Source organism: Corvus hawaiiensis, chromosome 28, assembly GCF_020740725.1.
Source record: "Corvus hawaiiensis isolate bCorHaw1 chromosome 28, bCorHaw1.pri.cur, whole genome shotgun sequence".
In the NCBI taxonomy this organism is placed as follows: domain Eukaryota; kingdom Metazoa; phylum Chordata; class Aves; order Passeriformes; family Corvidae; genus Corvus; species Corvus hawaiiensis.
In genome coordinates, this window is record NC_063240.1 from 3,550,660 (window position 1) to 3,565,094 (window position 14,435).

Genomic DNA, 14,435 nt, shown 5'->3' on the forward strand with positions numbered 1-14,435 from the left:
AGACTTGACTGAGACCTTGGGAGCTTCTCTGCTCAGCCAAAGTCTGTTAGAGAGCAAAGTGAGCTTGGGAAGTGTTTCAGCACGGGAAGTTCAGCAGCAGTAGATGTGGAACTGGTTTGGATTTCATTATTCCTAGTCAATGTCACAAACTAAGCTCAAAGGCCCCTTCTGCCTGGAGTTTCCACGTGAAGTTGTGCAAAGTCACTTAAATCAGCTGATCTGTAGTTGTAGATGTCAATTGTGATTTATTATTATTATTTTTTAAATTTACTTTTTTACTTTTTAACCCATGACAAAAGAATCTGTTAATTAGGCAATTTTTGTCACTTATGGGGGTGTTTCCACGAAGGCCTGTCGGACAAGGAGTCTCTCATGTGCTCTGCTCACAGTGCCAGTGCCCAGCCCCAGCAGTGGGGAATGGAACTTCCTCCCAGGAAATGGTTATGGCAGAATAAGCCTGAATTCAGTTTTCCAGTATAATGTGCTTATGTTGGTAAAGCAAATTCTGACTCTGCAGGAACACAGTTTATTGGGAGAGCTGGATCAGCCCAGGGGAGCTCTGCTGGGATAATTCTGCATGGAGTGAAACGTGAACATTTCTGGGGGATGTTTATGGATGAGCTGCTGTCCGGGGTTATTCTTACACTTGGCAGATAAGAAATGAGAAGAAAGAGAAGTTCTCCTCCCTGCTTGTGCCCTCCTTTCAGTGCACAGAGAAGAGAGGAGAGAACACACTCTCTTTTATTTGTGCACTGAGAGGCAGGAGCAGGTTTTAGTTTGGTTGCTTCCCTGGTTTCTAGGCCAAGATTTAGCAGAAAAATTACCTGACATTCCTGGGAGACTGTTTATGGATGCTGCTGTTTTCTGTAGGGTTTGGGCTGTCCCAGCCCAGGAGACTGGAGGAAACAGCCCCAGATCTGTTCTGTGATGTTTGGGGTGCTCGTGTGGCAGCAGCGAGTTGTTAAATGTGGCCAAGGCAATGCTCAGCTCCAGGCTCTGTGTGTTCCATCCCAAGTGTCCTGGCTACTGTTGTTGGCTGGTTTTCCTTCTCCATGCTGTAACTGGAATGATTTGGTTTTCTTGGCTTAGTCTTCCGTGTGACTTCTAGATTTGGGGTTAACTTTTTGTCATCTGAAAAGAAGAGCTTTTTCTTGTAAAATAATGTGTCTCATAGCTGTAGTGCAGGATCCTGGACTGGTTTGGGTTGGAAAGGACCTTAAATATTGCTTAGTTCCATCTCCCACCGTCCCAGGCTGCTCCAAGCCCCAATGTCCAGCCTGGCCTTGGGCACTGCCAGGGATCCAGGGGCAGCCCCAGCTGCTCTGGGCACCCTGTGCCAGGGCCTGCCCACCCTCCCAGGGAACAATTCCGTCCCAAAATCCCATCTATCCCTGCCTTCTGGCACTGGGAAGCCATTCTCCCATGTCCTGTCACTGACTCCACCTATTAAAATTTCTTCTCCCTCCTGTTTATAAGCCCCTTTAAGGCAATGGAAGGATGACAGACTGTTGCAGTGGGGATCAGACCTCAGAAATTCTTGCCTGTCTGTCTGTCCTGAGATATTTAACCAGGTATCCAAAGGGCTGTGTACAAATTTCTTGGAATGAGAATGTTTGCAGGCCTGGCTGATCCCAAGTGCATGAACTGGTTATACAAGGGGAAAATGTGTTTCCTCCTGAAAATAGGAAAGCTGAGATACTGATGGAAAATGCTACCATTTGACTCAGATCATGTCTTTCCATGTCTTGAAAATGAGATAATCCAGCCACTTTCTGTCATCAACCATCAGTGGTTTCCTTCTTCGCTTCCTTCCCCTGCCCTCAGTGCTCTGCTTTGTTACCTGGCCCTGCCCTTTGCTACAGAATTTCCCCTGATAGCTCTACAGAAATGACATTTCTGCAGCACAAGGCAAGGGAAATGATTTGAGGGAGCCTTTGCACTTGTAACTCTGGACAGGCCCTAGAAATGAGAATCCTAATTAAAAGGTCAAAGCCACTTCCAGAAGCAAATGTCAAAGTATAACCCCAGCTTTGTGCAGATGGACTCTGGTAACTAAGGCTTCACAAGCTGGATACAACCATGTGTGTAAGGAACTCCTGTGGCTTCCCTAAAATAGAATTTTTTTGGTAGAATGGTGCATATAAATGCAGCTCCAAGGGCTTTTTTAAGGATGAATTTGTAATAACTTGCTAAACCCACTTGTGCTTCTGTTGCTCCTGAGTTAAACTCCCAAATGGAATCAGCAAACCTGTGTGTCTCACCCTGGTGTGGATGTGTGATGCTCAAGGTTTGGCGTGTTTTGGGTTTCTGTTCATGAGCAGGGCTGCATATCCTGGCCTTTCTCTGTGTGCTCTGAGGGTGTTTTTCCTGCTCTGACATCCGCACCCAGTGTTTATTGGATGCTTTATTTCAGAAAGCCATTCCCTGTGCTAGAATCTCTCTGCCCATCTGGAGCTGGGAGCCTGTGCCAGCTGCTGGGCCAAGGGAATCAGCTGTTCATTGGGAGCTTGCAGTCGAGTACCTGCTGCATCCCAACAATCCCCAAAGGCTTCGCTCACATCATCCCCAGCCACGCAGTCCCTGACTGCAGGGAATGACAAAGAAATAAGGAGAACGACAGTTCCTTCATGTCAACCAGAAACACTTCAAAAAATTATTTCCTTAAGCCTTGTTTTTTCTTAGAGGGCTCATTTTGATGGCTTTAATGGGTGGAATTCAAAGACTCCTTTCCCAGTACGCTTGGCACCTGTATCCTTAAAAATACTGTGATTCCTGTACACTCCTGACAAACAGCACCTGATGTGTCTTTTTTTAAAATTTTATTTCAGGACAAACACCACGATGCTGCTCATGAAATTATTGAGACAATTCGGTAAGTGCTGGTGCAGCCTGGCTGGGACCCTTCCTGTGCCTCACTGCAGCTCTGGGAAGGGGTGTCTGGAGCCAGGACACGCAGGAGGGCAGCAGTTAACATTTAGCAGCTCTGAGTTATTTTCTAAGCTGAATTTGTTGCAATACAGAGCTCCCTGCCAAATAGATTTTGTTTTATCTTGCCTGTTCCATTCTGTTTTGAGCAGAGTTAAAAATGAGTGCTAATGTTCAGCTTTAACACTTGTGGCAGTTCGTATTTGAGCTGTGGACAAACAAGGTTAAGGAAACATCCTTGGCTTGATGTGTTACATCCTGATCTTGCCTCTGCCCACCCTCTCTGTTTCCCCTGTTGCTGTGATCTTGCAGCATTTGGGTTGTTTGGCAATGATCTCCCTGTAGCATTCCTCTTAATCCTGCTGATGGAGTTGGAACAGCGTGGGGAAAATGGGAGGATAAAGGTGAAAGACAACTGTGAGGAGCAGGAAGTCAGAGGATTTCCCAACACGGGCTGTCAGGACGTGACTTGCTGTTATTTCAGCAGGATTAGGGGGGGACTTGCCAAAGAACAACTTTTAATAAATGCTACACGAATTCCCAAACACCTGAGGGATGAGTTATCCCCATTACAAAGCTGTTCTTGTTAACTGTTTTAGATCCTTACAGGCTGCCCTTGGCTCAGCTCAGGGCTGTATCTGCAGCATGTTTTAATGCTTGGCTGGTGCAGATACAGGTGAGGTACGAGGTGTTTTACCTGCAGAACCCCCTGAGCTCACAATTTGGTCACATATGGCAAAGGAAAAGGTAGCAGTGAGCCTTGTGTGCTCCCAGTGTGAGTGTGAGAGAGCCAGGTGCTTGATAGCATCACTCATATGCACAAAGTCAGGGCATTTCCCATGGTCAGGGGTGGCAGAGGATGTGGAATGGGGCTGGAGCTGAAAATCTTTTTCCTAAAGGAGTTTCTTTCCTATCTACAGAACCCTGCCACAAAACACTGCTGCCAGCTTGCCTGGACTGGTGGGGATAAGATCCTGTGCCCTGGGATCCTGTGGCATCATTTGTCAGTGGGGATGGAGAAGGCCCTTTCCAAGGGGTTCAGAGGGAGCTTGGGCTGGAGGGGGTGGCTGGAGCTGTTGGTGCTTTCTGTGCTGGAGGCAAAGCGAAACTGTCTTAGGAAGCAGTTGGGTCAAATAATGTTTCACAACTGTGTTTTAGGCAAGACTGGAGTGAACTCAGTGTCAGAAGCTCTCGTGCTGCCTTTGCCTTGTGCAAAGTGATGTTGTGAAAGTGGTGGGTGAGAGAATGCAAGGAAGCCTTTATCTCATCAGGCAGTGGAATCATGGAATATCCCAGGCTGGAAGGGACACAGGGATCAAGCTGCTGGTAGGCAGCTGTTGACTGCCTGTTGCTGTGATTTAAGAGTACAAAGTTTGCAGGGAGAGCCCTGATGCTTTTAGGGGAGATGAGAGATACCAAAGGAGAGTCAGCCATACATGTCCAAGTTCTGGTTTTCACTGGCCTGTGTCGTTATTTACCATGTGTGAATCAGCCAGAAGGAACAGAACTGTTGGCTCTTTAGTCATTATTATTATTTTTTTTCCCACCATTTTAATAGTGAAGAATGGAGCAAGGTTCATGAGGAAGAAATTCTGCGATTCCTCTTGGGATTCGTCCTGTGATGTGGGGCTTTTTGATGCTGACAGTGCTCTCCAATTTGATATTTGTGGAGGAAAGTGTGTGCAGAGCTTCTGTGGCTTTTAAATTGCCTTTGAAGGGAATCAATCTTCCTCCATTCCACAAGTGAAGCTCTCTCCTGTGAGCTGCCATTGTTGGATGCACTGCAAGTGGGCACATGCTTTCCCTTTCTGATGGCCACAACATACAGGGCTGTGTTCATTCAGAGTATCAAAGGGGTCTTTTATCAAAAGAACTTCGAAAAATCGGGTTTTGTTGGGTGTGTAAGGTTTAAGAGCAGTTTAGGCACTCCCCAGAGGAGAATATCCTGGCACTGAGTGGTTGGTGACAGGGTTTTTGGGCTGCTGTGGGAAATGTCTTCTCCACATTTCGCTTTGTCAAAGCTTCCTGCAGCCTCAGAATTCTTTGGAAATGCTGCACTTCTGCATTTTATGTTAGATTAACATCAGCCATGACTTTGAGTATTTTAGACACGTGGAATACATTTATCACCTCATTTTGAAGCTTTATGCTCCTGCCAGTGTCTACAGGCATCTTGCTGTTTATTCAGTACAAATGTGAACTGTTGCAGTTTTCCATGATGTCTGCCTTATTCCTGGCAGTATTGTGAGCTCCCAGGGCTGCTGCAGTATCCTCTCTTCATGTAAAGCAGCCCAGAATTGAGACAAATGACCTTATTACTCTTAATTGGCAATACCTCTCATCATTATTTCTTCTCTCCTTCCAGGTGGGTCTGTGAAGAAATCCCAGATCTCAAGCTTGCCATGGAAAACTATGTTTTAATTGACTATGATACAAAAAGGTGAGAGGAATGTTTTTGTTCCCAGCAGGAGTTCAGGCCAGCACGGGGTGTAGTGAACCCGTGTGTAACTGGTTATTCTTAGACACTACCAGCCGAAGTTTTCTCTCAGAACTGGCTTCAGGCTCTGCCGGAGTTATTTTGGTAGGAAATGTGTAACAGCAACATTGGCAAAGGCAGTTGGATTAAGGACATAATTGGAAACTCCACACAGCTCAAGTGCAGCTCTGCTGTACGTTGAATTACTCACTGTGAAACAATGATCGGTATCTGCGCCCTTGGAGTGCGGCCAGGGTGGGAATCTCAATGGCAGAGAGGTTTCTGCTCCTGTAGTAACCAGGAACTCCTGTTCACAACAGGGCACCACAGAGCTCTGTCAGTGGGAGGTGCACCTTCCCCTCCCTCCCCTTCCTGCTGGGTGGGGGCTGAATTAAAAGGTGACATTCCCAGGGGTGTTGTGGGCAGTACAGGGGTTCTGAGGTGCCTCAGTTACATGGGAATTCATAGCCACGAGCTGTTCTAAATGAATGTCTGTTATGGGACATTCCCCTCCGGGCTGGGAGAGGCAGATCCTGACCTGTGGTGTGTCTGTGGAAGGTTTGAGGTTCTGTGCATGGACTTGGCTCTACTGAGACTGGGAAAAGGGGTAATGCTCAAGCTGCAGTTTACAGAAACCTCCTTAGTTGCCTTCATGGGAAATACTGAATTTATCCAAGTCCACAGAATGATTGAACTGTTAGAACAAAGTTTACAGATGAAGCTGCATTGCTCTGAGTAGAATCCTGGAATATCTTGAGCTGAATCCCACAGGGATCATCAGTGCAGCCCCTGGCCCTGCACAGACACCCCAACAACCCCAGCCTGGGCATCCCTGAGAGCGCTGTCCAAACGCTCCTGCAGCTCTGGCAGCCTCGGGGCCGGGCCCATTCCCTGGGGAGCCTGGGCAGTGCCCAGCAGCCTCGGGGGCAGGAACTTCTTCTCAATATCCAACCTAAACCTCCCAAGCACCGGATACTTCTGTCAGGATCTGCTTAAGGTATTGCTTCCTCTTCTCTCAATTTTCAGTTGTTTAATTGCAAGACTTGTTAGTCCCTCTCTTTCTCCTGGAAAATTCAAAAGGAGCAATCAGGGTCAAGCATCCCTTGTCATTAAAATCCATTAGTTTGGATTTGTGGATTACTCACAGTGCTGTAATTTTGTGGTTCTGGCACCCTCACTGGGTTTGTTTCACTGGGGACCATTGGTGTGGTTGGCAGAAATGCTGAATAAAAGTGAAACCCCTCTGTTCCCCAAAGTCACTCCCTACCACCTTCCTGCAGCTTTTCAAGGAAGTAATGAACTAGAATTTTGGGTTTTTTTCAGTCTTTTATCTTCCTTTGAAAAAAATTGTCAAAAAACTCACTGGCAGCAGATGGGCTGAGCCAAGGATGTGAAGGAGAGAGCAGCAGGTTATGGAAATGCAGACAAACCCTGCTGCAGCCTCTTGCTTTTCCCAGCGTGCGAACAGGCACAGGCAGGTGGAAGCTTGGAATGGAATGGGCAGAACTCATGGGAGAGGTGTCCTGGCCAGTGTAGTGACCTTGAGGATCACAAGAGACTGAAGTGTCCCTTCTGATGTCCCCTGGTCCCACCATCCCATCCCAGCTTTGGGAATGCCCATGGTTTATGATGTCAGTCCTGTAACTCCTTGTATTGTTTTTGCTGCTGCTTTGTGGGTCTGATTACGTAACAATTGATGTTCCCAGGAATATCTTTTATTTCCTGGCCTGAGATGAATTGATTTAATCCTCTCAGTTTGTGTCATTAAGGTATCTGCCTGGGCTGACCATAATCCCAGCCAGCCCATGGAGCAATCCCCAGGCTTTCCTGGTGGGTGATAGTTTGGGCTGTGTCCTGGCCCTGGCTGCATTTTCAGTCCCAGAGTGAGTTTCTGGAAAAGCATCTGCTTGTCTCAGGGCTGATTATTGGGAGAGATGACAGCAAAAAGGAGAAAAATGTACAGATCTCTTAAATTTCTGTGCAGCTGAAATTACGGAGAAGAGGTTCTGAGAATACAGAACTTTATCAGTATGATTTACAATAAAGGAACTAATATTACTTGTCATGTACTCCTGGTCTACTGGGGATTTTATTTAAAGGAAACAAAGTCTTAAATCTGTGTGTGTAATTCCATATCCTGAGAGAAACAAACCCTAAATACCTACTAAGCAAGAGGATGGAAAACCCCAAGGTTTTACCTTCAAACCTGCCTGTTTTGAGCTGCCCCTGTGTTCTCCCTCCAGCTTTGAGAGCATGCAGAGACTGTGTGACAAGTACAACCGAGCCATCGACAGCATCCACCAGTTGGTAAGTATTGAACTGGGGCCCTGCCATCATTTTTGTGTGCCAGGTTTGAATTCAGGTGGTGAAGAGCAGCAGAAAGGGGTGACTGACTCTGTGCTGCGTTATACCTGCTCCTCCTGTAGCATCAGCAATACCCAGCACTTCCATGTTTCGGGGGGGGCTTGAGCTTGGTAATAAACTTATTTTCTTGATCACACCTGGGCAGTCAAGGAGTTAGTATTGGAGGGATATTCTTACAGAAAGAAAGGAAATCAAACACCACTTTTTGTTCTCAAATTCAGAGCTGTTGCTCTTCCTTCTGCACTTCTGGCACTGTTATTTTAGCACTTGGAAGCAGCAGAGAAGGAAAGGTTTGTCTGCGTTTAACCCAGGAATTTCTCATATAGATTAACTTTTGCACAGGGAAATCTGTGACTTATGGGTACTTAAATAATCCATATGAACTCTCCTGTGTGTTGTGGAAGTGATCCATGGCTTAGGAATTTCCTTGCCACAGTTCAGCTGCTCTGGCCTGTGGGATCACTGGCTAAAGCAGAATGTAATCTCTTTTCAGGCCAATTTAATGAGCTTTTTGGTTCTCTTACCCCCCATAAAAGGTGGAACTGGAGGAGGCAGAACATGAACAGTGAATAATGTTACTATTCTGCTGAATTTCAAAGCATAGGTGGATTTTTTTTCTCTGCTGCGCTTATAGAATTATTTGAAGTGTGCAGTTATGGCAACAAGCCTTTTTTGCTGGGATTTTCTTAATTTTTTGGGCCTTAAAAACTTGTGCTTTTTTTGGATTCAGGCACCTTCGTGTGTATGTTGGTTAATAGCTAAATATTAGCAGCTCTTCAGCATTTGCCATTGCTGTCTGAACTGACAAACCTGATGGGTTTAATTTTTTCCTTCCCATCTGAATCTCACAGGAATTGTTTAGGAGGGGTCCTGGAATTGCCCGTTTTTGGTTTGTTTTTATCAAAGGGAGAGGTAGACATTTTTAAAACTTTAAGAACTTTTCTGCTTAGGATAGGGGTTTTTTTCTGAGGAAGAAAGGAAGCTTGATTTCCATCTCTTTCCTGCCACTCCCTGTTTGAGTGCATCTGATCCCTCCCATGGGACAGCTCCTGAAGCAAAATTAACCTGTTCTTGTGGTGACAGCCAGCATCACTTCAGTGGGGATAGTAAAGAAAAAAGGAGTGAACAAACCTTTACACCCACCCCAACTCTATTCAGCGTTGAGCTTTACATTGCCTGCTGGTTTTTGCATCTCTTTAAATTCCCCTTTATCGCCTGTGAAATTCTCTATTGGCTGAGGTGTGACAAAGTGCAGGGCAGCTGCTGGTGTGCAGCTTCTGCAGTGTCACAGAAGGGTTTGGGTTGGGAGGGACCTTAAAGCTCATACCATTCCACCCCTGCCATGGGCAGGGACACCTCCCACTGTCCCAGGCTGCTCCAAGCCCCAATGTCCAGCCTGGCCTTGGGCACTGCCAGGGATCCAGGGGCAGCCCCAGCTGCTCTGGGCACCCTGTGCCAGGGCCTGCCCACCCTCCCAGGGAACAATTCCTGCCCAAGATCCCATCCAGCCCTGCCCTCTGGCACTGGGAAGCCATTCCCTGGGTCCTGGCCCTCCATGCCTTGTCCCCAGTCCCTCTGCAGCTCTCCTGGAGCCCCTTTAGGCCCTGCAAGGGGCTCGGAGCTCTCCCTGGAGCCTTCTCCTCTCCAGGTGAGCACCCCCAGCTCTCCCAGCCTGGCTCCAGTTCCGGTCACTGTTTTTATCTTTAAGGAGCACCTGCAGCCCAAGCTGGGGGAGAGGGGCTGGGAGGGGAGTGTCCCTCATTTCTCAGCTGGGTTTGGTGCTGTTTCCTTGTCTCCATGGTGGGTTCACCCCTGTCCCCGCTGTCCCCCTGCAGTGGAAGGGGACGACGCAGCCCATGAAGCTGAACACACGTCCCTCCAACGGGCTCCTGAGGCACATCCTGCAGCAGGTCTACAACCACTCGGTCACAGACCCTGAGAAACTCAACAACTACGAGCCCTTCTCCCCTGAGGTCTACGGAGAAACTTCCTTTGACTTGGTGGCCCAAATGATTGATGAGATTAAAATGACAGAGGATGATTTGTTCGTTGACTTGGGCAGTGGTAAGTGACCAAATAACTCCTTTTTTCTCTTTTTCTTTGCTGTTTATACTTTAAAAATCCCCATATTTGGGAAGCAAACCAGGACTAGGGATTGTCTTGCCGGATAAGCATCTTTTCTAGATAATCCCCAAAGATGCTCCTGCTTTTCATGCCATGATTAAATGGACCAAACAAACAGCCCAGACCTCTTTTCTGGTGGCAGTGAAATATCAGCCTGCAGTGCAATAAACCCTTGTTACAAAGCCCTTGGTTTCTGTTGGTATTGTTGGATACACTTGTGAAGGGGAAGCAATGTTAAAAATGATGTTTGACCCATAAAGTTGCATTCCAAAGGATTCATCTGTTTTCACTGGATTTGCTTTATGCCCTTTGTATCTGAACATGGGAGTTCTTGACCCTTACCACGTGAAACACTTGGTGTGGAATCCAAAAATGAAGGTTGTTTTGCCTCTGACTTGTCAGTGTGTCAAAAAAGCTTTAATAGTTCGCTTGAACAGTTGTGAAACCCCACAAAATCTAACCCACAGCTGCAACAAAGTCAAGTTTTAAAAGGAAATAGATGTGTCTAGTTGGTGAGGAAACCAGGTATGACTCAAGCACATGTGCAAGAGAGATACTGAGTAAGGAGATGTTCTTTTTCTTGGTATAATCTGGTTCAGAACAGGAAAGGAGTAATAAAAATGTCCCCTCTTGCTTGATGTGTTCTGATGTTTTAGCACATTTAAACCCAAACAAGTATGCGTGGGTTTAGTTGTTGGTGTGATACAGGACTTCTGGGCAAAAATATATTTTAAAAAACTCTATATTTTAAATATAAAACAATTATAAATAAATATTTAATATTTATAGATGTTACGCATAATAAAATAGTAGATTGTAGGAGAATTAAATATTGCATTAAATAATATTAAGTAATTATTATATTAAAATAGCATATAAAATATATTTAGAATATATTTTAAATTCAAATACAGTAGGATTACTATCCCCCCAAACCTTAAAACATCTCCAGTCAGGCTCTTCAGTGATTTTCTTACTCCTCTTCCTCTCTCAGTGGGACTGTCTGAAATTTCCTGTCAGGGACTGATATTCAGATGAGACCTTTAGAAAGACATCAGAGCTGAGAAACTCTTTTCCATCTGGAGGAAAAAAAAATCTCCATAGATTCTCACAATTGTTTGTCCAAGAAGGTTAAAGAAGATCTTATCTGAGGCCCTGGAGTGCTGCTGGTTGGGTCACAGGCCCATGGCAGATACTTGAATCTGCTACCCCCAGAAATAAATCAGGTGTTTCTTGCTCTAATCTTGGGGCTGAGCAGCACCAGGGAAGTGGGAATGGCTTTGGGAATGCCCAGTGCCTGCAGTGTGCTTTCCAGCTGGGAATGTCAGACACCTGGCAGCTGAAACTGCCCTCAGCCCAGTCCCACAGTTCAGCTGCTTTTTTTGTGTGCACTTTGCTCTAAGAGCTTCTCTCCCTTTGCAGTGGTTTCCCTGGAAGCCCTCTCAGCTCTGGGGTTTTTGTTCCCTGCAGGTGTGGGGCAGGTGGTGCTTCAAGTGGCTGCGGCCACAAACTGCAAACATCACTACGGAGTGGAGAAAGCTGATATTCCAGCCAAATACGCCGAGGTGAGTGAGCCTGGGGTGAGCCTGGGGTGTGCAGGGTGTTGGTGCAGTAACTCAGCGGTGCAGGAAAAGCAGAACTTCAGCCCCGCTGGGTTTTTGCTTCTCAGATCAGCCAGTCCTGGAGCAGTGAAATGTCAGCCTGCAATGCAAGGATGTGCTTGAGGAAAGAGCTGTGTCCAGTCTGGAGTGCTCAGAAGGAGCACTGGCATCTTTCTAGAGTGATTTCAGGCCTTGAAAGTTCTTTTAACAATAATGGCAGGGCCTATTCAAAAGGGAGTGCAGTATAAGCTTCACCCAAATACCTGCAGTCATTCTGTGTCTGCAATGCTCTAATGCAGCTCCCAGAGGCCACAGCAGGCAGCAAATCCAGGAATAAATTCACCAAACTATTACTTCTTAAATATTTTAAAGGCCATGTGTCTGCCTGTGGTGGTGATGCCCCTTTTTCAGTTATTAAACCACCAGAGGCTCCTCTGAGGCCTGTGCTGGGTGTCTGGTGTGTGACTGCTTAGGAGGCACCTTAGTGAAGAAAACCATAAAATGGCCTGAAGCTGAAGGAGGTGAGATTTAGATCAGAGATTAGGAAGGAATTCTTGGCTGTGAGGGTGGCACAGGGTGCCCAGAGCAGCTGTGGCTGCCCCTGGATCCCTGGAAGTGTCCAAGGCCAGGTTGGACAGGTCTTGGAGCAGCCTGGGACAGTGGAAGGTATCTCATGGCAGAGGGTGGAACTAAATGATATTTAAGGTCCCTTCCAACCCAAACCATTCAATGATTGTGTGATAATGTTTAGTCAGGCTGCTTTAGTCAGGTTTCTTTACACTTCTAATCCTGTGCCAATGGGACACACAGAGATGATGAGTTCAAGGCAAACCTGGGAGGCCACAAGCACCCAGGGAAGGTCAGTTATGTCTTACCACAAGAAGTTTGCCTGAACAGGAACTGATCCCTCTGAATTGTCAAAACACACTGATTCAGCCTGGTCAGGCTGGAAAATTATCCCTCATGGAGGGAGGGAATAAATAAAAGTCCTTGATCCTGCTTTTCAGTGATGTGGGCAAAAATGCATAAACACAGTGGTGAGGAGGATCAGACAAGGACCTAAAAATCCACTTTGTTTCCCCTGCCAGGACTCAGTGGAAGTTTTTACCAGGAGGGCTCTGCAGTCTCTCTGTGTGAACATCCTGGTTTCACTTTGGAGCTTTTACAAGGCCAGGAATCCCCTCTGTGTTTATCATTAAAGATCAGCATTATAAGGAAAAGTGACATTCTCGCTTTCATTATTCCCCCTTCCTGTCACTGTGCAAACACAAGGCTTTAGTGAAAACAGCAAACAAAAGAATGACCCACAAATGGAATACTAGGAGTAGTCACTGCTGGGCTACCTTCAGTTTCACAAGTCTTCCATGAGATTACTGGGTGAACAAAACATTCTGCATTATGTCCCTGGTTAAATCCTGTCAGATTTACCAGCCAACGAGCTGCTGCAGTGTCAGTGTGTGTGCAGCTGCCTTGTGCCTGTGTTAGGGTTTTCCACCAAATATTTGTGGAAGAAGTTGGATTGAGTTTCCAGTTAAGATTGGCTGTGGCACCACATCCCTGGGTACCATGATAATAGTTCCCAGATAATTGATGGATAATAGATTTTGAAAAGCTTCACCTGAAGAGGAAGAATGTTATGGATTTGCTTTAGTGTAATTGCCTTAATAAATTAAAATGTAAGCTCATGCACGAAACTGCTGGGGATTTTTGAGTTACCCTGCTCAGCTTTGGAGCGCTTTTGAGCATAAAGAGGTTTAAAACATGCCCATCAACACACAGAGTTTTGCTGAGCTGCTGATGGATCTACCATCTCTGGATTGTCAGTGGGATCAGAATTGCTGCTGGGCTTCTCTCACAGAATAGTTGGTGTTGGAAGGGACCTCTGGAGATCATCCAGTACAAGGCAGGGTCACCTGGAGCAGGAATGTGTCCAGGTGGGTTTGGAATGTCCCCAGAGAGGGAGACTCACCTCCAAATTTGGGCCAAATCCTAAAGATCAGGTGGGACCAGGCTGCTGGAAATGTGGTGATGGGGATGTGTGAGGAGGCACTGAGCTGTCTGGATATTGGATTTTGTTCCTTTCTTCCCTCTTTGGACTACAGAAAACAGCAGCAGGTCTCCCTCCTCTGCACCCTGGTGTATTTGGGTGCAGTTTGAAGCATTCCCAGTTGCTGTGGGAAGCAGGATTCTCTCTCTGTTTGCTGCTGGGATACTTTGCCTGCTGCTTTCTGCCTCCTCAGTGACCCCAGCAGACCTGGCTTTGTCCTGGTTGTCCCTTTGCTCCCTGGGCTTAGGCTGGGCTGCCCCTTCCTCCTCCCTCTGGGAGGATGCACCACGACTTAAGGCTGGGCCATTTTTAGTGCTGGGCAGTGTAAGGGCTTTTCTTAGAACATGGAACTTCCATGGAAAGGGGGGTGAAGATGCCTCAGCCCTAAGGAAGTGGGGGTTTGGTTTTTTTAAGGAAACTGAACAGCAGGAGCTCTGTGTCTGCCTGGCCTTGGAATGTTAATGGCAAAAAGCCTCCAACCAGACAGGATTCTTGGGGGTCAGTGAGTGTTTCAGAGCCGTGTCTCCATTGCTTTGATGGAACTGGAAATATGAGCTGTCCTAATAGCTGGTTTTGGTTTTCCTCCCTCTTGCAGACGATGGACAGAGAGTTCAGAAAATGGATGAAATGGTATGGGAAGAAACATGCAGAATACACAGTGAGTGACACTCAGCTGCAGATCGGGATCCACACTCAGTGCAGAGTTTGTGAAGTCCCCTCCAGCCCTTCCTCAGCCACCAGCAGCTGAGCCACAGCTGATTCCTGGCTCTGATCTTGCTCCTGGGGATGGTGTTTCCAATATATCCTCCCAGACCCCTCTCTCTGCCTGACATGGGGCATGGTGTTATTGGGAGCACTTCCAGGTCTTTCCAGAAACTCCTGGAAGATTTATTCTTCT

General features: G+C 46.6%; 1 protein-coding gene across 8 annotated transcripts in view; it reads left to right on the forward strand.

Annotated features, from left to right (window-relative positions):
• The window catches only part of DOT1L (DOT1 like histone lysine methyltransferase), a 75,739-nt gene that overhangs the window by 13,826 nt on the left and 47,478 nt on the right, over positions 1 to 14,435 (forward strand). For all 8 annotated transcript variants that reach the window (XR_007200145.1, XM_048287578.1, XM_048287580.1 and 5 more), the window contains exons 2-7: positions 2,829 to 2,872; positions 5,291 to 5,365; positions 7,645 to 7,708; positions 9,601 to 9,829; positions 11,360 to 11,454; positions 14,133 to 14,195. Coding sequence is in view for 7 of the 8 variants with exons in the window: in XM_048287578.1 (XP_048143535.1) it covers positions 2,829 to 2,872; positions 5,291 to 5,365; positions 7,645 to 7,708; positions 9,601 to 9,829; positions 11,360 to 11,454; positions 14,133 to 14,195 (570 nt within the window). In the remaining variant the exon portion in view is untranslated. The remainder of the gene's footprint in view (positions 1 to 2,828; positions 2,873 to 5,290; positions 5,366 to 7,644; positions 7,709 to 9,600; positions 9,830 to 11,359; positions 11,455 to 14,132; positions 14,196 to 14,435) is intronic.